The sequence below is a fragment of the Netta rufina genome (genome assembly GCF_964035555.1).
Source record: "Netta rufina genome assembly, chromosome: 1".
NCBI classification, from domain to species: Eukaryota; Metazoa; Chordata; class Aves; order Anseriformes; family Anatidae; genus Netta; species Netta rufina.
Window position 1 is genome coordinate 11186669 of NC_140123.1, and position 24464 is coordinate 11211132.

The following is a 24464-nucleotide window of genomic DNA, read 5'->3' on the forward strand; positions in this document are numbered from 1 at the left end:
TTTTTTTTTTTTAATTGGTGCAGATAAGACTGGTGCAAAAATCTACATGTGCACTTTTATGAAGATTCCAACCAAAATTAGTTTAGTGTATCTAAGTGATTAGTAATACATTAAAATTTGACATCCATAAACTATTTTAAACTGGAAAAAGAAGTACCTAGAATAATTTATAGTATTTTAAATAAACCAGTGCACTTCTCTGTAGAGGTAAGTCTCAAAGAAGCAATATGCCATATATGTGCTGCTAGAATAGACAGAAACTTGCTCCACAATTTTTGCAGATTAATTTAACATAGGTGGGTTAACTCAAGATCTAATTCCTGAAAAACGATGGGGTATACCTCTCCCTCTGAGCTGTGGAAACACGGAGAGGAAGAATATAGCTACACGGTAACCTCTTCTGAAGATGTAGCTTCAACATCATTTTGGAAAGTGGGGCAAAACCTTGAAGCAGAAGGACCCAATGTAGCCCAGTTGGTCTGGCCCTGAAAAAAATACAAAGCACAAGACCCTTTGGAGTTATGTCCACTGTGAGCAGCCCTAATTGTCAGCATGTTCAATGTGAACCCACTGATACACCATCAGTGGCACCTGGTAACTGTGCTTGCCATGCTGGAAGCCAGGCACAAGGACATGCAGGGCCTGTCCTCTTCTGTCCCATGCATTTTCCTTGTATTACAGAATCACACAGAGTCACAGAATGGTTGAGGTTGGAAGGGATCTCCAGAGATCTTATTTGATGCAAATAAGAGGCACCTGCCACTGTGGGACCTCAAACCAAGCTATACATCTCAAACTTAATTTCTGGAAAAAAAAAAGTTCATTCACACTCCACTGTCTACCTCTGCAGCTTGAAAGGAAAAACTGAAATACATGTATTTTTCAAAGCTGATACATTTGGAGCTGTTACATTGCATGTCCTGTCGGTGACTTTTGCAGTTGTCTCATAGAATCATGAAGGCTGCAGAAGACCTCCGGAGCACAAGTCCTGTGAGGAGCGGCTAAGGAAAGTGGGGTTGTTTGGTATGAAGAAGAGGAGGCTCAGGGGAGACCTCATTGCTCTCTGGAGCTACCTGAAAGGAAAGTGTAGGGAGCTGGGGGTCAGCCTCTTCTCACAGATAACTAGTGATAGGATTAGAGGGAATGGCCTCAAGTTGTGCCAGGGGAGGTTCAGGCTGGAAATGAGGAGACATTTCTCCTCAGAAAGAGCAGTCAGGCACTGGGACGGGTTTCCCAGGGAGGTGGTGGAGTCACCGTCCCTGGGGGTGTTCAAGGAGAGGTTGGATGTGGTGCTTGGGGACATGGTTCAGTGGGTGACATTGGTGGAGGGGGATGATTGGACCAGATGATCTTGGAGATCATTTCCAACCCTAATGATTCTGTGATTCTAAAATAATCTGGTCCAACCTTTCCTCAAACACCCCCAGGAGTGGTGACTCCACCACCTCCCATCCCAATACCTGTCTCCCTTCCCTTCCCTCTCCTCCATTCCCCTCCCTCAGGAGCCGGGGGCGTGGCCTAGCGAAGTGCCCGCCCCCCGCCTGCCCCGAGCCCCGTGAGGGGAGGGGCGGGGCGGGGCCGTGCGCGCGGCGCGGCCGTTAAAAGCCTTGCCGCCCCGCCGCCTGCCCAGTCAGCGGAGGGAGGGCGGCACGGGGCAAGTGGGGATTCTGCGCGCCGGGCGGCGGCGGCGATGCTGGAGAATGGCTCCCTGAGGAACTGCTGCGACCCGGGCGGGAGGGGTCGCTTCGGCTCGGCCGAACGGGAGGAGGAGGCGGCGGGCTCCCCGCGGCCCGCCTGGGTGGTGTCGGCTCTCTCCAGCGTGCTGATCTTCACCACGGTGGTGGACATCTTGGGCAACCTGCTGGTCATCGTCTCCGTCTTCAAGAACCGCAAGCTCAGGAACTCAGGTAAGGGGTCGAGCCCCCGGCAGAGGGCAGCGGGAGCCCAGGGGTCCCCAAAGCCTCCCCTCTATCGGAGCAAACAGCGTGAGCAGGGAGCTCAGCCCTGCCCGGCTGTGCCGTGCCCTGGCACTTAAGGAGGCGTTGCAGGTCATTAAGCGGCTCTTAATGAGGCGTTATGTAGTCTTCGTGGAGCTAAAATATTAAAATACCAGAAGCTAAGAGTGCCCGAAAGAAAGAAGAAAGAAGTTGGTTAAAGCGTGGCTGTGAGGTGTGGGAGCTCACAGCATCCTTGGGACACCGTCCTCTCGGCTGCTCACCCAGTGCCCTGCAACCAGAAATAAAGTGGCTTTCTTCTCACTCGTGTCTATAGTTTTTGTGTGTGTTTGTATACTCTGAAATGTGGTTCCGTGTGTTTTAAGTGCTGAACTTTTTGCTTCCCTCCACCGCCTTATTTTGTCAGGTTCACCCACCTGCCCGGTGCTAGTGGGGTAGGGATTCTGTCCCCTGTCCCTGCCCAAGGTCTCATAGCACCAAGCAGCTGCTGTTTGCTGTTTCAGGTCCTAAAGACCTTGTTTCATGATGGGTGTGCAGGTCTGGGTGACAAAACCTTGCCTGAGCAAAGTCAGGTGCACGGGGGCTCTGCATTGTATCTGTTCAACTTCACACCTAATTAAACAACCGGGTGCTTTAATTAATTTAATAAAACAAACAGAAGGGAGGAGGCACTGGGGGCTTGAATTTCCAGGTTCTTTTTTTAGTGGGTTCCAATTCCTCTAGAGTACAGTGTGACTAGAGCACCTGCTAAGCAGGATTGTGTGCTCATGCTCTTGCTGGAGAGGGAGGCTGGTCCCTGGCATCAAATCCTGGCAGGGAGGGGGAGCAGAAGAGGGACTTTTGGAACAGCTTCATTTGCTCAAAGCTCAGCAGAGGGAGGGTTGAACTGGGAGAGTTTGCCTGGGAGAATAAGGTTCAAGAATGATCAGTGTGCTCCATGGCATCCTAAGACTCTTGAAATAAGACATGGCCTTATTACCTAATTCAAATATACACTAATTGAACTACTTCTGGGATCATCCCTCATGTGATGTCACTTGACCCTATCACAACCATCTCTTCATCTTTGATAAGTACAATGAAAAACATCAGGGAATCCCTTCTGTGTAATCTTCATGAAGTTAAATACCTTAAATAAACGGCCAGCTTTTAATTTGCCATCAGGGGGAGATGGATCTTGGGGGTAAAGCTGAAAGAAGTTTGGTAAATGTTCAGAGGTCTTTCCAGAGAGAAATTCATAAGGAGGGAGCAGAGTGGTAGAGAGTTATAAGGGGCTGCAGGTGGAGTGATGGGGGAATGGGGAGATGGTGGAGATCTAAGGCAGTGCTTGGGAGCCCTTGGTCTCAGACAAGGAAAGAAGAATGGCCCACAGGTGGACTTAGAGTTGCTCCTTTCTGAGCAGACCAGAAACAATGTGTTAGCACTAGCAAGAGTATGTGGGAGAAAATGAAATGGTGAGGGGAAAATGATGTGCAGGGGGTTAGACTTGTAGGAAGCAGTATCAGAGAGCAAACAGGTGAAGCTAGTGTAATGATTGTGATAGAGGAGAGAGGGTCTGGATGACTGCAGAAACAAGGAGAAGCACCATGAACACCTGATTCTTTGAAGAAGTTAATGAGAGAGATTTTTAGATAGGTATGAGAGTATGGAACTTCAATTAAGCCAATGTTCTATAAGAAATAAATCAGGCAGCTCTGCCTGCTTCTGTAGTACAGATAATAATCTTCCCTTCAGAAAGCAAATCAGGGCTTTATCATACTTCCAGGACTTATCAACACTATTCTCTTCTAGGATTTCCAAAGAAACCTGATAATTGCAGACAATTTAATTATACATCACTCCCCTTAAAATCAAAGCATGGTCAAAAGCAAATCTATTTTAATGTTGTTATATAACATGAGACATGAGGATGGAGTGAAATAAAATGACCCACTACCCTTTCTGTTGGTAAGTATTATGCTCAGTAGGCGAGAAATGGAGAATGGGTAGAACTGAAGTTTGTAGAGATTGCTCATTCACTCCTTAAGCAGCGGGAATTTTGCCAGCCTTACAACAGGAAAATCATTTCATATCATGCAGAAGCCTCTTTCCCACATCTCAATGTTTTCGGAGGGGGAGGGGAGAACTTGTGCAGGCTCTTCTAAGTAACACACAGCATAATTGGTATGAATCAACATGCTTGTCTTACATAACTGCACCCAGCCTGCTTGTGAGAGGCTGAGCAATTTCTGATCTCTAAAAGTGACCAATTTTATAGAAATTATTGCTTTTATCATTTCTAATTTTAGAGGGAAAATAACTTGGTAAAAACCCTAGAAAATTAAATAAAACCTTGTATATCAGAGAGATTAAATAAATTAGCCTGTCTTTCTATTTGACATTGTGTACTGAATTTTCAAAAGAGACTATTGATTTTGGGTGTCTTCATTTAAGTATGCCTAATTGGAAGCAGCTTTTAAAGTGCTAAACTTTTCAAGTGCTAAAGTTCACCTGTGCTGAACAATCAAGCTGAATGGTCAAGTGTTCTGAAGGTGTTTCAAGTTCAAAATCATGAGATGATTTTAAGAGTTTCAGGACACGCTTGTATAGGCATAGCTATAGAACATTATGGGCTTGGGAAACAGCCTAACTGGATGCAATTCAGGAAGTAGGAACTGACCAGGCATCTCCTATGGGAGGGAAATAAAGCAAACCATTTGTATTTTACTGGCCTTAAAGCCAGCAGAAAACAGTGAGGTGAGAATTAGGCAATATAATTTCAAATAATTATGCAGACCTGGGAACTAATATTTATTAATCTTGGTGCACTGCCAAAGAATGCATTAGCAGAAAGTGATATTTCTAGTGCATTGTGTCAGCCCTCTTTACTCTCTTCCTCCACTATTTTCCTTTCTATATATAACTAACACAGTGCAATAGGACTGATTTCTTTTCAATGGCAAGATGATCTTACCATGGAAAATAAATTAAAATTCATGGGGTTTTGTTCCCACCCATATGAACACAGCTACATTTGCACGTTTGATTAAATAATGACTGTGTATGTGTGTGTGGCTGTTAGAGTTGGACATGTTACTCATATGCATAGACATCTGCATGAAATGAAACATTTTTACATATGTAATTATAATTTTGTACTTGTCTTTATACCAAATAAAAATGTTTTGTAATATAACCAAATGTTGTACTCTTCTTCCTGTCTGTTTCCCTCTCTGTATTCTTCACTCCATGTTTCTGTCTGTTATATAGTTTTTTCCACTGTTATACCCTGTTTCCAGTTATTCTTCATATATTTGACTACAGCAGTTCTCTTTCCCTACTGTATGCCTTTCCTATTATTATTCCTGTGCAATGGGATAGAGGACAGCTGTCTGCTGGGAAGGAATTTATCTTACCTAACTTTAGAAGACTACAGTGGAGATACCTGTTTCTGAGCTTCTTCCTTTAGCATCCCCTTATAATCATGGGAGAGGAAACATAATTTTTAGTGCACAGTTCAGGCATGTTATTTTTTGACATCTGTTTGGACAACATGATTCAGCCCACAACATTGTTCATTAATCTCCACTAAATAGAATGAGAATGAAGACAGACTATCTCGGTGTAGATATCCACTTCAACTGATGAAATCAACTTATGATGGTTTCAGGTAGGACCACACTAAGCAGAACTTTTGTATTCCTGACTTCTTGGATCCTGGATCTGTAGATTTATTTTTCCTAGGACTGTGTGTATGGCCAGCCAGCCTTCACATTCTTTCTCACATTCAGGATCTCTAGCCTTGAAGCTACTCAATATTGAGGAATTCATGGGAACATGACTTCAATGTTCTCAAAAGTTCATTGAACCCAACACTTAAAATAAAGCTCTTTTATCATCTTATCACATTATAATAATTCTGTGGTTCAAGCTTTTTTTTTTTTTTTAATATAGTTTTAAGTTTTTGCTTATTAGTTGCTAATTTATAGTGGGCTTTATTTGTGGAACTAAAATTGTCGTTTAACTTGGATATATTATTTCTCTCCCTATTGAGAACTTTTATGCCATATTAATAGAAAACAAACAACTATTTCTCTCTCAGCCTTTGTTTTTCTACAGTAAACTAGCCAAATGCTTTTACTTTCCGTTACACACTCTTCATTTCCCTGATTGTCTCATACATTTCAATTCACCTATACAAGCTGAATTTATCTTTATTGAACAAGAGGGGACAGAACTGATAAAAATAACAAAGACGAAGTACCACCAATACTTTCACTGAAATAATATTGACATCTTATTCTGTTCTGTCCTTCCCTGGGTGGACAGAATAGACGTGGTATGTCTTGATACCTGTTTTATGTGATAGCATCATATAGATAACTCTTCTTGGTGCAGTAACTTGCTAATACAGGTTTTCTTTTTCTTATGTATTTTCAGTCCCCACAATTTCTTACCTGACCTCATACTATTATACTCTATCCACTTTCTACTCTTTTAATCCTCAAGGAAAAAAAAAATATATATATTGACAATTCTCTATAGCAATGTGGGGTCCAAACTTTGTGTTACAATAGAAATTCATCCATCCTCTCTCTGTTCAGTGACCTAACTTTTCTGAAGTAAAGTTAGTCTAATGTAGGTTATCTCCCTCTGGTCCAGCAATTTTCTTTCATCACTGTCCAGGCAGTGGTGGCAGCAGAATGTGTGGTACCATGGCAAATATGCTTCCAAAGCTAGATCAGTTTAGAGCAGTTTTCCAGGTACAGAAAGTCCAGCTTTTATTAAGTAAAGATGATCAGATTACTTTGTACTGCCTCTTTTTATAAATTCACATTGAAATTTATACCATTAGCCTTTACCTTCATCTTTGTTTCTTCTTCCCTTCCAAATGTTGTTTCTATAGCCTTGTCTGCAGTTAAAGTCCAGAGATTAAAAAGCCCAAAGATTTCTCAATCCATTCATCCTCTCCAGCTAATTCCCCACCTAATTCAGGTGCCATGCTACCACATAGGATATGATCAGCAAATGGATCTTCCAGGGGAATTAGTAGTATTTTATTAATAAAGTTTTACAAGTATTAATAAGTTTTTCATTACTCCCTGATAATTGTTTACCCAACTTATTGCAAGGACCATTCATGCAAAATGGAACAGCAACTGAACCAGCACCAGGGAAGGAAGGGGGAGATGGGTACTAAAGTGTGGGAGCATCACAGCTGCAGGGGAACCATGGCAAAGCTGCTGTGAGGGTGCATGCAGAACAAAGCTCTCTGCCACAGGCTGGCAGAAATCAGGACTTCCCGACCAGAAAGGAGAACAAGAGAGCACTTTCATCCCATTTTCAAACATCCCACAAGTAGCTCTGTCCTGTCAGAGCCCATGACACCACCTCTAAGATAAAGGACATTAAAAAATTATTGCTATCAAGTATAATCAATCTTTCTGACCTGCAGACACTTTTGCTTTATTGCATGTATGATAATTCCTCACCTGACAGACTGCCTTGTCCCTAAGCTCACCATTACTGTCCTTTTTATAAACTGTAGCAAAATCTCTCTTCAGACCAGCCGCTGGTTTGAGTTGATTTTAAGTCTCTGTTCAGATTCTTTCTCCCCCGGTAACTCCTTTCTCCTCCTTCCTTTTATGTGTGGTGAGTGGGCACTTCATTACAAGTCTCTGCAAAGCCAATTGAGTTTAGGTTTTTGCCAGTTCCCACTTTATCCATATTATTCTCTCTAGAAGTTTTCTTTGGTGGAAATATCTTTCAGTTCCATCTAGCCTCTTTTCTTGTCCATGGTGTCTTTGCTGAGAAAACTTTTCCTGCATCTAGATATGGAACTTTTCCTTATATTTTTCCTTGTTTTGGATGCAAGTTCCAGGTATTTATTTATTTGTATCTCCAATATGAAGAAATGCCAAGCTTCCTCCACATTCAAGTCCCTCAGGTCCTCAAAACAGTTGACTTCTCTTTCTTAAATATCTTGTTTTATTTATCCAAATGTGTGTTGTTGTTTGTTTGTTGGTTTATTTTTTAACAGAAGGAGTTTTGTTGGATATTTTCAAATATCCAACAAAGTCAAAGCAGCTAATGCTACAAAAAAAAAAAAATGGAGAAAGTACAAAATGTGTTACTGATAGATTTAAACCAAATCCTAACACCTAAGGATTAGAATAAAATTCTAATCTGAAGTAGGTTATTGTACAACTGTAGTGTATTTTGTGTCTTCCTTCAAAGCACCTGGCAATACCATATTAGATGAGAGCTCCAAATTTTTATTATTTTTTTTTTTAATCCTGTACAGAAAGTAGTCTATTTCTTGATAAACGAATAGGAAACATATCACCAAGATCAACTCCAAGATACTTCTATTTTAGAAAAAAATGTCAAGTTTTATTCTACTGGGTAAATAGAGCTATTGGTGTTCTTATCGTTAGAGGAAAGAGAATGATAAGCATCTAGTTGGACTGGGGAAATGTAATGGTTTACTTGAACCTGTAGGAGAAGAATCTAAGGATATATTTACACTGTGTGTTTCAGTTGGCACAAGCTTACGCTGCTCATGCTTTGAGCTAAAGGAAAGCCAAATGATGATGTAAGCGTGATGCTTTGCATGCAGTACCATAACCAGGCTCTCCATAGATCCAGCTGTAACACAGTCACACAGCCTTTTTTTTTTTTTTTAGTATCAATTCAGTATGAGTAAGCTTGCTTTAATCTCCCTGAAACATACAGTGCAAACATATTCTCAGGGATAAGAAATTAGAAAGACCTCTTGGCAGCTGAGAATGCAAATTCCTATGTCTCTTAGCAGCACTCCCTGTGCAGCCAGCTCTCTCCTGGACTCTGGACAGGCTTTTCCTTCTCAAGACTCACTGACTGCATGAGGCGTGACCTCTCTGCAGTAAAGCTCTGTTCTTCGTTGGACCAGCAGAAGATCTTCAAGGATTTATGGTGCTCTTTGACACAACCAACCAGTGAGCTAAGAGACCAAATCTACTCACAGAGAGCCAGCACAGCTGAAGTTAAAAGGCCGTAATTTTTCAAGTATTCTTAGGAGACATATATTTACCAGGTGGCTTGAACTATTATATGGAGGTTGCTATGGGAGACTATAGTCAATTCATTAAATCAGTGACAAACCATGCTCTGCCTCTAGGAGTAAATCCTACTCCTACTCCAACTCAGACTTATTCTGAGTAACATTATCTTTAGATATGCTCCAGATTTTAACTTCTTCTAAATTATCATTTAGAAGGAAGTACTGGTACCTAGCTTTAGAGTGTCAAATACATTAATTTATTCCCAAGAATACCTATGAGAACAGCCATATTATCTGGAGCTGATAAAATGAAACCTTTTTCTCCTTTGTGGAGAGGAAGAAAGGCTACGGTAGCATACATCTTTCTAAAAATCAGTCTGAGCAGTTGCTCTGGTCTTAAACTTCCACCTTCATATGGGCATGAAACAGATTTCCAGCAAAAGCTAACAAAAATATGTCTAAATCACTGTGGGTGCAGCTTCATTGTGCTCTTTAACGAGAGTAGCTACTTTGGCAGCTCTGGAGTCCTGCTGGCCTCGATACTGGTAGCGAATGAGCTGTATTGGTCAATGTTTTCCTGACATTGCAGCTGAGTATGGAACAGTCATGTCTCGGTATGACAAGTGATGACGTTAGCCTAAACACATTCATTGAACGGCATTATTGATTGCTGGTATCTGGACTGCTGGGATTCTTTCTTAATTATTTATTATTTATAGAGATGTTTGATTATACTGTCTAATAAATTCTGCTTACACTATGTCTAGAGAAAAAACATACCAATTCTCACAAAGATACTAATTTTCTTCAGCCACTATTTATGGACTTGAACTGGGCTAATTTTCAGTGTTTAAATGCCCATATGAAGACTATACCAATATTGCATCACTTCCACAAGCATCATATTCTTTCTGCTATAGAACAACATCTGTTCATCCGTTCTTTTAGACTGCTGTATTTGCACAGTGAGCGCAACACCTGCTGTCAGGAAATCACATGCAGCTGCTGGAGTTAGCAGTATGGCTAATAAGAAATAATATCTGCTTAATACATGGGCCTTGTAAATATCATTATGTTAACAAAGTATAAATTCAGAGCTAACATTGAAGAGTAAAATATATTCCTGTATAAAAGACAGGGACCTATAAAGGACATCCTCATATCTCCAAGGTTGCTTAAAGCCTGCCTGAAATTCTCAGTGTCCTCTCATACTAAAAACAATTATTTTTTTTTCCAATTATATCAGTATACACAATATTTAATTTGAGTTCAAATAGTGAAAAGGACATTATGGTCATCACATACGAATATTGTTATCTGATCAATCTAGGCATTTTTATTTCCTTCTGTCTCATAGCTTGGACAGTCCTTTTCATTAAAGTAAAAATAATCTACTTTACTGAATGTTATCTGCATAGTTTAGAAAGAATGTAGCTATTTAATCTAGTCACACTGTGATCCTGCCTGTGGTGAGGTTCATCAGCAATGTAGTCTTTAGGGCTCTTTTTTAGGATGTTCTTACAAGTAGTCAACTCTATTCAGCTTTTCTACTGACAAATAAGAGAATGTTCTATTAGGACATGATGCTTCACTTCAAGATCAGGCAAGATACGTAGGTGGTGTAGTCAGTACGTGCCGACTGGGAGTTATTTATGTGAACTACAACTTGTGGTTCTGAAACACTCTTGTGCACCTAAGTTGAAGATCGAGTGTTCCAGCAAACTCATTTGAAGTCGGGTGTTACCCACTGGAATGCACAGAGTGCAAACTGTAGATTGTTAGAGAGGAAAAGTTTCACACAGCACCTTAACTGGAATTTCTATCTCCACTTAGACAAACCATCTGTGACTGAATCTGCAAATGCAGTGCAGCCTGCAACTTTAACACACCTTTGTACATTCTTCCATGTTGTCCTTTAAAAATAAACAGCCATCTTTTTTAGATTCTCAGGTATAGTTAATTCCTATATTTTCTCAAAAGAATCTCAGCAAATCCATTCTGATGTAGTAAAATGTACAGTAATTGCTACTACACTGCTCTGAGATAAAGCCACTCATCACTGCAGGCATTTTTAGCCTAATTCATTGAGATTGTTATCAGTTCTGGGTTCTGGCTTGAGGACCCCATCTCACATAGCCAAGAGCTAAGAAAGGCAGGTGTCACCCACCATATCGGATGTAGAGATTTGCACAAGGAGTCAGCAGTACCCAACAACTTCTGGATAAGTATGAAATGAAGGTAATAGATTTCCCAGTGTTGGATGTCAAGCTGTTCAAAATCTGTAGCCCCACATCACAGCTACGTGCAAGATTGCTTAATTCCATTATGTACAGACTTCAAATTTACAAAACCCAGATGTCAATCTCCTTACACAATTAATACTTCTATACATTCTGAAGCAAACAGATTACTTTTTCCAAAGCCTTCCTACAGACACCAGATAATTACACTATCCAATATGTAGTAGCTCCACCAAAGTTTTTCATATTTTCTATTTTCAGTAAATGCTCTTGAATTCTCTGTGCTTCATACATGAAATGTAAATAAAAATAGTCTGCCAAAGACTGAGAGAGAAATACTTCAGAAACTCTAAGAAATGTGACTGTGTATTCTCTTTTACTCTCAAACACTGCCAGTACCACTGAGGCCAACAGAACTTATTCGAAGAGTTGAAATTGTTTCTGCGTCACTTCCAGAAATTTTATTTGTAATAATAATGTACAAGACAGATCTGTGGGTAGCATCAGCCTATGAGAACACGTGACATTTCTAATTATTTTCCTGTTCTTGGATGTTATTTTTTAGGTTAATTATATCGTATCCTAAGCAAAGTTTGACTTAATTAATGCTTGGAAGACAAGCAGTCAATAAAAATACAGGATGCTATAAGAAGGTAACACTTTTGATTCAGCATTAAGGTAATGAATAGTAAATTAACTGATCGTGGAAAACATTTCCATACATATGATGGACAAGAAGATGATTGGTAGTAACCAGCTTGGATTTACAAGTGCCTAATTATGCTTATCCAATCCTCATAGCCTTCTACAAATACATGTTTAGCTTGGTGAATGAAAAGAGAGCACTAGACGTTGTCTATCTTGACTTTAGTAAGGATTTGGACATTCTTTGATAACATATTCTTAAGACTAGCTGGGGTTAGATAAGTGGGCAGTGAGGTGGATTGAAATGAATGACTGAACCCAGAGGGTTGTGATCAGTGGCAAAAAATCCAGTTGGAGACAAGTCACTACTGGTGTGCCCAGTGGTTCACTGAGATAAATACCCTAATATCTTTATTAATGACCTAGAAAATGAGGCAGAGTGTACCCTCAGCAAATTCATGGTGCACAAAGATGATCAAAGTAGCATATGTGAAGGGGTTCTGCAAACTGGGTATGCTGAACCTAGCATTTGAATATCTAGATGAGGTGAGAAATTCTGGCCCTGCCCAAGCCAGTGGGAATTGGTTTTCAAAAGTCTTTTTGCTCAGATCTGGTGCTTCTTCCCGTTTTCTGTGCAGCCCTCACCACACTCCACCCCCAGCCTCCCAGGTCTGTAAATTTTTGCTGGTACAGATTCTCTGTTGGTCTCAGACCTTTATATCCAGACAGAGACTGTTCAGATTTTACTGTCATAAGGAATGCGAGGAAAGAAGCACAGTCAAAACAATGCTCAAAAACCTGCTCTAATCTGCACTAGGACCTGTTATTCTGACCAAGGAACTCCATCTCTTTGTTAGTATGTCTTTTTTCCTACCTATATAATAAATGGTAGATTCTTAGGTGACCTCTGCTATTTAGTAGATCAATACTTTTTGTCTTCCCCCCATTCCCTAGTAAGAACAGTAAATGTGCTGTATACCTGCTCCTACCTGGATCAGGTACCTTACTGGAGCAGGTTACCCAGAGAGCCTGTTGAGTATCTGTGACTGGGGACAGTGAAAACCTGGCTGGACAGAGCCCTGAACAACCTGCTGTAGGAACCTTTCTTTGAGAAGGTGGCTTGGACTAGATGATCTCCAGAGATCTCTTCCAACTTCAATGATTCTCTGGTTATAAGCTTATGTCTACTACCTTCACTTAACTAGCTCACCAATATCATGACTCATGGGCTCAGAACAAACTGAGTGTATTTCCAGTCTTTTTGCAACACTTTTAGCATCTCAGAGGAAAGACCTTAATTCAGGAAGTGATCATTATACACTTTGTTTAAATTGAGTTGAAGCACAAACCAGCCAATGCTTTAGAAGAGAATATATGATCACTTTTTATAAAAGCATTTTATTTACTCATCAGTTTAAATGTTGTTTACAAACCTATGAGTATCATTATAAGATGAATCATGTCAGCATACTTTACTTTAAGACCTTGTTTCCAAAGAAGCAGATGGCACAGACTGACAACATCTTCTGAAGATATTCAACTCCATATGCATGTGCAGTGATGGGGCCTTCTAAAATATAAGAACAAGAAGGGTAAGAGTTTTCCTTACTGAAAGGTTTATAATGGCTCTTTTAATCAAGTGTCATCTATTCAAGGTAGTACTGGATGATCTCAGAGGTCTTTTCCAACCTGAATGATTCTGTGATTCTGTGATTTTCTTCTTTGTCAAAATAGGAAACAGGAGAGAAAAAAATAGGGATTTAAAAAGAAAGAAAGAGAGAGACAAGGAAGGGAAGGAAGGAAGGAAGGAAGGAAGGAAGGAAGGAAGGAAGGAAGGAAGGAAGGAAGGAAGGAAGGAAGGAAGGAAGGAAGGAAGGAAGGAAGGAAGGAAGGAAGGAAGGAAGGAAGGAAGGAAGGAAGGAAGGAAGGAAGACAGACAAGGTCATACTGAAGGGACTCCAGAGAATGTTAGAAGCATTGGCAACTTTTCAACCTGCGTGATCCCAATATTAGATGTTTCTAGACATCATGTTTACTGAAGTGTATCAGATACCATTTTTAATAATTCCAAGACTGCCTTAGAATCCCCCACCATGTCTGAACTCAGGAACCCCTAAAAATATGTAGCAGCAATAACTACTTTAGATTTGATTTCTTTTTTTGCAGCTGTAACTAGCTTGCATGTGCTTGTTACTGGTTGTGCATCTGTCACACACTGCAAGTTATAGAATCATAGAATGGTTTGGTTTGGAAGGGACCTTAAAGATCATCTAATTTCACCCCCCTGCCATGGGCATGTACACTTTCCACTAGAGCAGGTTTCTCAAAGTCCCATAAAACCTGACCTTTATTAGGAGTCCCGCAGAGTAGTTGACTAAATCTTCGTGGAAATTACCACTAAAAGTCTTGATCTGAATCAAGTTTTAGGCTTCAGGGTTTTGGTTTGTTTTATTATTATTATTATTTTTAACAAAAGAACGCACTAAAAGTGCTATGCATTTCACTTTTTGTATATGAAATACAACATAGTGTTGGAAGACTAAAAAAAAATGTACATTATTAACAAAAATAGGTTATCTAGCAATTTATAGGGTCTGACTAGATTGCACCCATAGTGTTTTACAGCTTTCCATATTGGACTCTTTGTCAGCAGCAAAGAGTGTCACTGAAACCTAGTGTCCTCTTCATAAAAGTAGGGATATTGATACAGACCAGGGTCATACCTAGCCTTATACACTTTCTTTAATTGTAGATGTAATCAAATACTCAGGGAAAAAATAAGAACAGAACAACCATAATAATATTTCCCCTCTATGCTCTCAGTTTGTGCTTCCTTGCAGCTCAAAGGATATACTGAACCTAGTATGTTCTATCTGTTCAGTGACCTTCGATTTATATCTCTTTCAAGTACTTTTCCAACCTTCCCTTGAATATAAGTAAACTTTCTGCATTTGCAAGTTCCTCTGTTAAGGAGTTCCACAAGCTTACTACCTATTGCAGCAACCACTCCTTCTGTCTGCTTTGAACCCTACTAACTTTACTTAATAGCTCTGATTCTTCTGTCGCCCCATTCCTCTGTACCAGTAACCCACTGTGGTGTCATTTTGGAGCAGTATGCTGGACAGGCACACATTTTTTTGCAGGCTGTGCCTAATAGAGTTGGAATTATCCATTAGTGAAGAAAAAGGCTCATGAACCATGAGTGTTCTTCCAAAGTTCTGTTTTGGGAGAGTACCTGCATCTGTCATCTCAGTTTCCCACCTGTTAAGTCATAAGATTTTTATTTTTTTTTTGCTTTCACACAGAGTGATGAAGAGCACTCTACAGTATAAATGATATCCTGTGTGTTGTGGTTCCAGGGTGGAATTCTTGATTATAATCTAGAGAGAGACATGCAGGCTAACCCCAGAAGAGCAGCAGTGCTGGTGAGTAACGCACTGTTTTGGGATTATGGGAGACATAGTCTCAAGTCCTTTTACAAAGAAAGGGTCTTCTACCATTGAAGTGTTCTAACCACTAAGGCAATAGCGGATTCTCTAGAAGAGACTGTCTTGCATCTTTGGCTTTCCCTTTTCTCTCAGAAAAAACACACAGTACTAGGAAAGTTTATTCAGTCTTAGGAAGTATCAGAAACTCAGAAAAATATTTATCACCCCATAAATGTACTATCTGAGTAGTGATCAGATTTTTGCTCTGGAAGAACAAACTTTTTTTTTTTTTTTTTTTTTTTTTTTTTTTTTTTTTAGTGTTAATGCAGTACAATTTCTTGTCTCTGGTTTGGCTAGCTCTGGTGCAGTAGGTGGCAATAGAGAGTCACCAGCGTCCCTACCTGTTCTGAATAATTGCACCAGAGAAACCACAGACTAGTAAAATTACAAACCTATGGGTTACAAAACTCAAGCATTTACTAAATTTTTAACAGCACAGCATTATAAATATTTTTTTGAACCTGCAGATGGCAAACTCAGAACAGGTACTAGTGATCTAGGTCACTAGTAAACTACTCAGAAACTACTCAGATCAGGTACTAGTTTAATCACAGGGAGAAGTCTGGGCATGCAGAAAAAACTGAAGCTTTGCTCACTTGAATTATATTAATACCTAGCTGCCCAGCATGCCAAAGTCATGATCTCCAAGAAATACTAATCAGCAGTTCAAGTTAGGTGCCTCTTTTCATCATGACCATGTTGGCAATTGAGACCTATAGCTTACTGGCCTAAAATTCAACTCCTTCAAATGTAGCTTCCAGCTTCAATTCACAGTTGCAAATGTGGAGCCAAGAAGACCAGTCTGTCCCAGTCCAGCAGTCTGCTGGTCTCTAAACTACAATCTCAAGCTACCTTTTACATTCTGAGCTTCTAATCCTGTGAATCCTGTATTCTTTACATTGGAGCACATCTTGAAAAGAAGTGTACAGAGCATTCTCCACTAAAATAAAATAAAGTCAGGTGTTCATATTGTTTTATCTGAAAATGAGGAGTGCCTTTCTCATATTCTGCATAACAGCATGAAATCAGATTGGAAAAAGCATTGTCCAGAATGTGGATGGCTAGGGTTTAAACCCGATTTGGTCTAGATTCTGGACTTTTGTGTGAAAACTACTGGGGAACACAAACTTCTGACTTTCAAGGTATCTAAGCCTGAATTTCTTCTGAACAGAAAGCTCTCTCAAAGCCCATAGGTAGCTTCACATGAAAAAGATAACTCCTACAGTAAATATTCTCCTTCTGTTCTGCATATAATACTCCTAGAAATATTAAAGAAATTCCCTTACACATAGCATAAAATAATTCAAATACACTAAAGTCACCAAATATTTTAAACAATTTCAGAGAACATATATTTCCTAAAAAGAAATAAGCTGAACGTTCCATTGGTCAAAAGTCCAGCCACAATTCACTGTTTATGTTTTTTTTTTGTTTGTTTGTTTTGCCAGAATCTCCAAAATACTGCAGTTCTAGTGAAAACTTATCACCTGTCCCTTCCCATTACATTTAGATCTGCAGTATGTCCCACAAATGTGATATCATGAAACAAAACTACAAAGGAGTGCATCACTGCTTTCAAAAAGTCATATTCAAAGAAAATAAAAACCTGTCCGACACTTTCTCAAAGCATTATGGTAAATCTTCTGTTAGTAACACATTGTTGAACATTACACTACGTTAACACTTCTCAGTAAATCAAAGATTACCATAGTGACTTGTATTGTCACAGGGAATTCAAATGTCAGTCTGTGAAAAACTTAATCTACTATTTCACCTGCTGCTAGTGTCCACTTCTGCTGGCTTCATTCCTACTGATATAAGTGGAGTTTCATCTGCATTGGGCAGTCAGGATTATACAGTTCACTGGGTTAAGATCTGGCAGAATGGCCAGGTTCAAAGTGTCATTGTGAATGCAGTTCAGTACACTTGGCAGCTGGTCTCTGGTGTTGCTCCCAAGGGCTCAGTATTGGGAACAGTTTTGTTTAATATTTTTATTAGTGATCTGGATGAGGGAATTGAGTGCACCCTCCAAAAGTTTGTGGATGATACCTAGTTAGCCAGCACTGTTGATTTGCTTGAGTGTAGGGAGGCTCTGCAGAAGGATCTGAATATGCTAAATCAATGGTCCGAATCCAGCTGTGTGACATCCAACAAGGGTAAGTGTTGGGTGCTGCTTCTGAGGCACAACAACCCTGTTGGGAATTGGCATACAGGGCCTGGACATGAGTCCGTGGAACAATTGTTCGATCTGAGCTTGCCTTAAGCAACCAGGAGTAGGCCTTAGAAAATCTCATGGCCTGCTGTAGCTGAGCAAACCAAGCTACCAGAGTAACTATGAGAAACTCCCACGACAATGATTGCCACATTGCCCAATTGAGGAATTCAGAAAAATATTGTTACCAGCAGCTGGCTTCAAGGAAAAGGTCTACGTGACTGCTAATCACAAGGGGGGTTGTTTTCTTGCAGGTGGGGATGTTTTCTTCTAGTTGTTTGTCTGAGTGCTTTTGACCACTAATCTTGTGTGAAACACTGTCCGCCCCTGTTAAGTTCACTATAAAAGTTAGGCTATTCGGGCAATAAAATGAAGCATGATCTGACTCTACTGGTGTCTGTTGTGCTTTCGGCTGTGCTTCCTCTAACACAACCCCATGCAGTGGAATGGGCATGGGGAAGAGAGGCTGGAAAGCTGCCTGGTGCTGGTTGACAGCCACCTGAACATGACCCAGCAGTGTACCCAGGTGGGTAAGAAGACCAAGTTTTCTGGCCTGCATGAGAACTAGTGCAGCCAGCAGGACTGTAGAGGTCATTGTCCCCTTGTATATGTTACTATTGGGACTGCATCTTGAGTACTGTGTTCAGATTTGGACCCCTCGCTGCAAGAAAGATGTTAAGTTGCTTGACTGTGTGCAGAGAAAAAAAAAAAAAAAAAAAAAAAAAAGGACTAAAAATTTAGTTATGAGGCGTGATTGATGGAATTGGGTTTGTTTAACCTGTAGAAAAGGAGGCTGAAGGAAGATCTTATCACTCTCTACAACTACCTGAAGGGAGGCTGCAGTGAGTAGGGTGTTGGTCTCTTTTCTTAGCTGACTAGTGATAGGACACAAGACAGTGGCCTCAAGTTGCATCACAAGAGGGTTGTACTGGATATTAGGAAGAATTTCTTCATGGAAAAAGTGTTTAGATATTGGAACAGGCTGCCAAGGGAAGTGGTAGAATCTCCATCCCTGTAGGTGTTTAAGAGATATGCAGATGTGACACTAAGGGACACAGTTTAGTGGTGGGACTTGTTAGGTTGGGTTGATGGTTGGACGTGGTGATCTTGAAGATCTTTTTCAACCTAAATGTTTCTATGATTCTACGATTTATTCTTCCTAATACATGGTGAGAAAAAAAAAAAAAGACAGGTGATTTTAAACAGATTAAGAGGCTGGTGCTTAAATACTTTAAAAAATATACTGCAAGATCTTAAATATATTTAAAAATACCAATCAAATAAGCCAAAAGTAGAGAGAAAAAAGAAAAAGAAAAAGAAAAAGAAAAAGAAAAAGAAAAAGAAAAAGAAAAAGAAAAAGAAAAAAAAAAAAAAAAAAAACAGTGAGGAAGATGAGACATCCACGTTCTGTTTATAAGTTCCAGTTTAATTTGCTTGATATTAACCATGTAATGCTCTCTCTTCTGTGGTTGGTTATGTCCCAGAACAGCACTTGCCAATCCAAGGCTGTTAGTATCTGCAGTATCCCATGAACAACAGAGAATGAAATCATGGTGTAGGTTTAACACTCAGTCCCTGTTCCCTTTTCCTTCATCTGGGACGTAAGAAGCATCAGCATCAGCCTGTCTCCAGGAGCAGCTAACATCTCCTGGCATGCTGTTTGATCCAAATTTACTGGGAGCATCTTAGAAACAGAAACAAAAATGACTACCTACCTGGTGCCCGTTCTTCAGTCCCTCCAGAGTCATGTTTTGCTTTCCACATTGGGGTCTGGAAAAGGTATTTAGGCTTGGACCTAAAAAGATGACCATGCACAAGAGAAATTCCATGTAACAGAGCTACATAGTTTCTATTATTAATTACAGACAAGGGGAGATTAAGGAGGGACAGTCATTTTGGCTGAAGGACTGCTTGCTTTCTTCAGATTTTTGCATATGCCTCCTTGATCTCCATCCATGTTGGTTTAGACTCAAACAATAGATCAAATCAGCCACTTGTTGTAATGAATCCTGGCTAACATGCCTCGGGGGTAACACACTCATTTCTCCTTGTTTGATGATAAAATTTGCTCTTTGAAAACTTCTGGGAGCTGTGAAAGGGGCTTAGACTTTGATTTATATTTTTTTTCTTTTACATCCAAGCATAATTCTAGGAATTGTTTTTTTATTGCTATTGCTCTTGTTATATGGACCAAATGTTTTCAACGATTCATGTTCTTGTTAATAAGAGGTCTTTATTTATTTTATCTTTAATGGTCTGATTAATGACTCCTTTAAGTCTATGGCAATTTTCCCATTAACTTCAGCAGTCATTAAGGAGACTTAAAAGGCAGATAATTTATACCAACAGTAAAGGAAATAACATTGAGTTCAACATTATAGAAATAACATTTTGTTTCCATTTCTGGTAGTCAGAAACAAAAATTGTAAGCAACCAGCAACTTTCATACCATACCTCATGTCAGGATCTTCATTAGAAAGAGGTGATATCACAACTGAGGAGGGATTTTTTATGCAAGTGGAATATAACTTGCAAAACTTTGGAATTCCGATTGAGACTGTAAAAGATATTTTTCCCCTTTAATGAATTACAGGAATGAAATAAAGGATTAGACACACCTTGTGTATTTTGTGACCATTTCAAAAAACAGCAGAAAAAAAATATTGTATACACTTAGTGTTTATATATAAGTAATTTACAGGTGGATTAAACAACACGTCCATGAAGTGACACCTTGTGCCTTTGACTAGAAGGCTGTCTACAAACTGTGCCCTGATGCTGTCTTTATACACCAATCACAACTAGAAAGCTATCAGAAGACTTCCAGAACTCTCTTTTTCAGATTATTTTGAGGACAGGTTATGAGAGTCCAGCAAATTAATAAAAAAAGGGGGTTGAAGAGTGAGCTAGCACTAGAGATATGCCTGGACAGTCTGTCAGTCTAACATTTTCTTGAGAATATCTATTACTGTGAACTTTTCCAAGGAATGATCAAGGAGTGATTTTTTTAAAATGACGAAACTCCTATTTGCATCATTAAAGTCAAGATCTTACTAGCTATTTCTTGCAATTAAGTGGCCTTTCCATTCCATTGAGCAAATGTGTTTCTTATAAATAAATATAATCTTCTATCTGATGAAAATGAAATCTAGGAGTTTAATCTGTTGGGTAAATTAACAAACAATAATAATCATTCCAACTAGATGAGCACTCTGTGGTTTCTATTTTGTTAAAGATAGCCAAAAGTTTCCTCTGATTAACTTATCAATATCATTAAAGTCATTCCAAATGCTGCTTCTTAGGTATACCAAGGAACATTTACTTTCTCCAAGCACTTAAAAGGCCTCTAAGACCTTTGGTTTCCCAAAATGTTGATGACATTTCTTATGAATTAGTTTTTTTGTTTGTTTGTTTGTTTTGTTTAGTTTTTTAGATTATTCATTTCAGTAATATAATATTAAACTTCATTCTGCAGTAAAACATGTAGAAAGATAGAAAAAAAAATAAAAATAATAAAAAAATAAAACACTTTTGATCTTACTTTGTGGTGCACAGTGAAAACACACAAACTTGTGAACAGCTGTAAAAATGACAGATTGCTTGAGGTCTTTATACATATTACAATATCTTTCTTCTATGTAGCAAAGTGGTATATTTTTGACAAGTTCATTGCTAACTGCCCCTATTCATGGTAGATGGAATTTTCAAGAAGTTCTAAACTACATACATGATTTAGAAATTCACTTGCCTTTCAAATATGGTTGAAAGAGCGGCTTGCTCAGTTGATTTTAACTGAATACTTACATTTTAACTATTAGGTGATGCTAGGAGGCCTGAGGGATTTAATAGACTAATTTTAGCATGCATTCTTATAAAAAACAGAAAAAAAGAAAAAAAAGAAAAAAAAAGTTTGTTTCTCCTGACTTCTTTATTTTCTACTGTCAGATACAGTAAGAAAAAAGGGCAAGAGTAATCCTTGTTGCTGTGATGTAAGTATATGCTGGTAAAGATGCCCCTGCTCCTTTGTTAGCGTTACATTTTACCATAGTTTTCATATGGCTAGAAAAGACCTTCAAAGTCATGTTTCATCCTTCCTGTGCTCAAAACAGGGGTCAGCTGGGCCAGTAAGCCAGTGTTGAGAACTGTTTATTTAACTTTTTCTTACAACTTCCAACAGCAGGCATAAAGCAAGATGTTCCAGCACCACCTTCTTCATGCCATTAAAATATCTTTGTCCAAGTCTAGACAGGCATCTTTGTTGTAAATGAAGATTGTGCTCACTGCAGACATGGGAATATATTACATCCTTCCTTTTTCACTTACTTGAAGTTTGTTATCATCTACCCCTCGTTTTTTTTCTGTATTTTTTTCAATCTTTCCTCACAGATCAAAAAACTAATAGATATTTGCTTTGCTCTAAATTAGCTCTAGCTAGGGTTTACCATGTCAGTGAATTGTAGCTGTGAAAACACTTATGTGGCCTTGAAAGTATAAAGAGAGTGAGAGACAGGCTGCCAAATGTATAACAAGGAAACTTCTAAAACTGTACACCTGTCTTGAGATGAGCTGAGTTTCTGTGGCTATGCATTAATAATCCTGTTTTCCATTAAGTTCCCTATCTTGTGTGGAAATTCTGATGCTCACCCCTTTCCTAAACTGTATGATAGAAAGAGGGTTCCCCATTCTTTCATTTTGATTAAACAACGTACAGATGCAGAAGTGAGTGGAAAAAAAAACAGTATACAAGTGAAATTCTGCCATTTTTAAAACAGTAATCCTACAGGGTTCTGCATTTTCCATCTCCCAGCTAATGGTCTCCTTATCCACAGCAGTATTTCTGTGCTTCAAGTTAAATGTATGGAGAATATCTGGTTTGATGAGGACTAGAAAGCTCAGAATTTGTAGGATTAATCACCTAATTACTCTTTTCAAAAAATAGTGTTGCCCACACAGTTTCAAAAGGTGTTGTGTCTTTTGCACTTCAGTTCATGCTGTGAAGGATTTGAAGCAAAAATTGAGTTTGGGAGCCAGAAATATGTTTAATGCTACCAAGAATCTAAAGTTCATACCACTCCTTTCTGTCTCCTGGGAAATTCTTAGAGAGTTATTTCCTATTTTTCCAAGAAAGCAAGGGGGACACTACTTGCCATGGTAAGAACCCGATTTTTCAGGAACATTGTTGAATATCTCACTGTTTTATTAAAGTTACTTTAAGTACAGCATCCAGAAGTTTCAAACTGATTAACAGCTCACCATTTAAAGACAGACAGTAAATTTCAACCATATCACTAAAATCTCTTTGAATATAATCAGCAGAAAATGATCTGAAGGCTCCTTCTATGCATTCGAATACTTTCTTTCTCTTGTAATTGCACATTTTTACCATGTGCATATAATTAAACATGCCTTTCTACATGAGATAATGAAGACAATTCACTTTTCCTTAGTCAATCCACTGGCAAAATAACTGCAGGGTAGGCCATTCATGCAGAAAATTTCTATATTACAGTTTATTGTGTAGCAATTCAGGATATACTTAAAACAATGCATTCTTCTAATCCCTGTAGATTTAGCCTTTATGTATTCTTCCCCTTGATAACTGTCAAGCCTGTTAGTTTTCCAGTTATAGGTTAGAATGACATAGTAACCTGCCCACCTGGAGCAATTTAGACTTTTTTCTTTTTCTCCTTTTCTATCCAGCTGCAAAGTTAGCAATACCGAAACACCTCAGCACGTGCTTATGTAATGGCTCATTGATGGTTATGTTTATTAAAGATCAAAATAGAAAGGAGAGTATAGTCCAGTCACCAAAAGATCTGAAACATCCCGTTGCCGTAGCTATTTCTGTGGTGGTCTAAGTTGAATGACAAAATTATTTCCCCTACAGACCTATCGGTGCTATACAGCTGCTGTTTGCTGACATCATCAATAATTTAATATTGCAGATATCCAAAATAAAGTAACACATTTTTTTCTTGTTCACAACTACACTTGCTTACAGACTTATGTCTATGTATTTTTCTTTTTTCCCTAGGTAACGCATTTGTGGTGAGCTTGGCTTTGGCTGACCTGGTCGTGGCCTTGTATCCATACCCACTGGTGCTCTTAGCTATTTTCCACAATGGATGGACTTTGGGTGAAATGCACTGTAAAGTGAGCGGCTTTGTGATGGGACTAAGTGTAATAGGCTCCATTTTCAACATCACTGCAATTGCAATAAACCGATATTGCTATATATGTCATAGCTTTGCCTATGATAAAGTGTATAGCTGCTGGAACACAATGCTCTACGTCTCCTTAGTCTGGGTATTAACAGTAATTGCAACTGTACCAAATTTTTTTGTTGGCTCTTTAAAGTACGATCCACGCATCTATTCATGCACATTTGTTCAGACTGCAAGCTCCTACTATACAATAGCTGTTGTGGTAATTCATTTCATCGTCCCTATCACTGTTGTGAGTTTCTGCTACCTTCGAATTTGGGTTTTAGTGCTTCAAGTTAGAAGACGAGTCAAGTCAGAAACAAAGCCGAGACTGAAGCCAAGTGACTTCAGAAACTTTCTTACCATGTTTGTGGTTTTCGTGATTTTTGCCTTTTGCTGGGCACCTCTGAACTTCATAGGACTGGCAGTAGCCATCGATCCTTTGGAAATGGCACCAAAAGTTCCTGAATGGTTATTCATTATAAGCTACTTCATGGCCTATTTCAACAGCTGCCTTAATGCAATAATATATGGACTTCTTAACCAGAATTTTAGAAATGAATACAAACGAATTTTAATGTCACTGTGGATGCCAAGGCTTTTCTTCCAGGAGACATCCAAAGGAGGAACTGATGGCCAGAAGAGCAAGCCTTCTCCTGCTTTAAATAACAATGACCAAATGAAAACTGATACTTTGTAA

General features: G+C 39.1%; 1 protein-coding gene across 1 annotated transcript; it reads left to right on the forward strand.

Annotated features, from left to right (window-relative positions):
* Positions 1-1690: 1690 nt before the first annotated feature.
* On the forward strand, positions 1691-24464 carry MTNR1B (melatonin receptor 1B; the record flags this gene model as incomplete). Its single annotated transcript, XM_084302251.1, has 2 exons — positions 1691-1907; positions 23596-24464. The coding sequence occupies 2 exons, from the start codon at positions 1691-1693 to the stop codon at positions 24462-24464; spliced, it is 1086 nt and encodes a 361-aa protein (XP_084158377.1).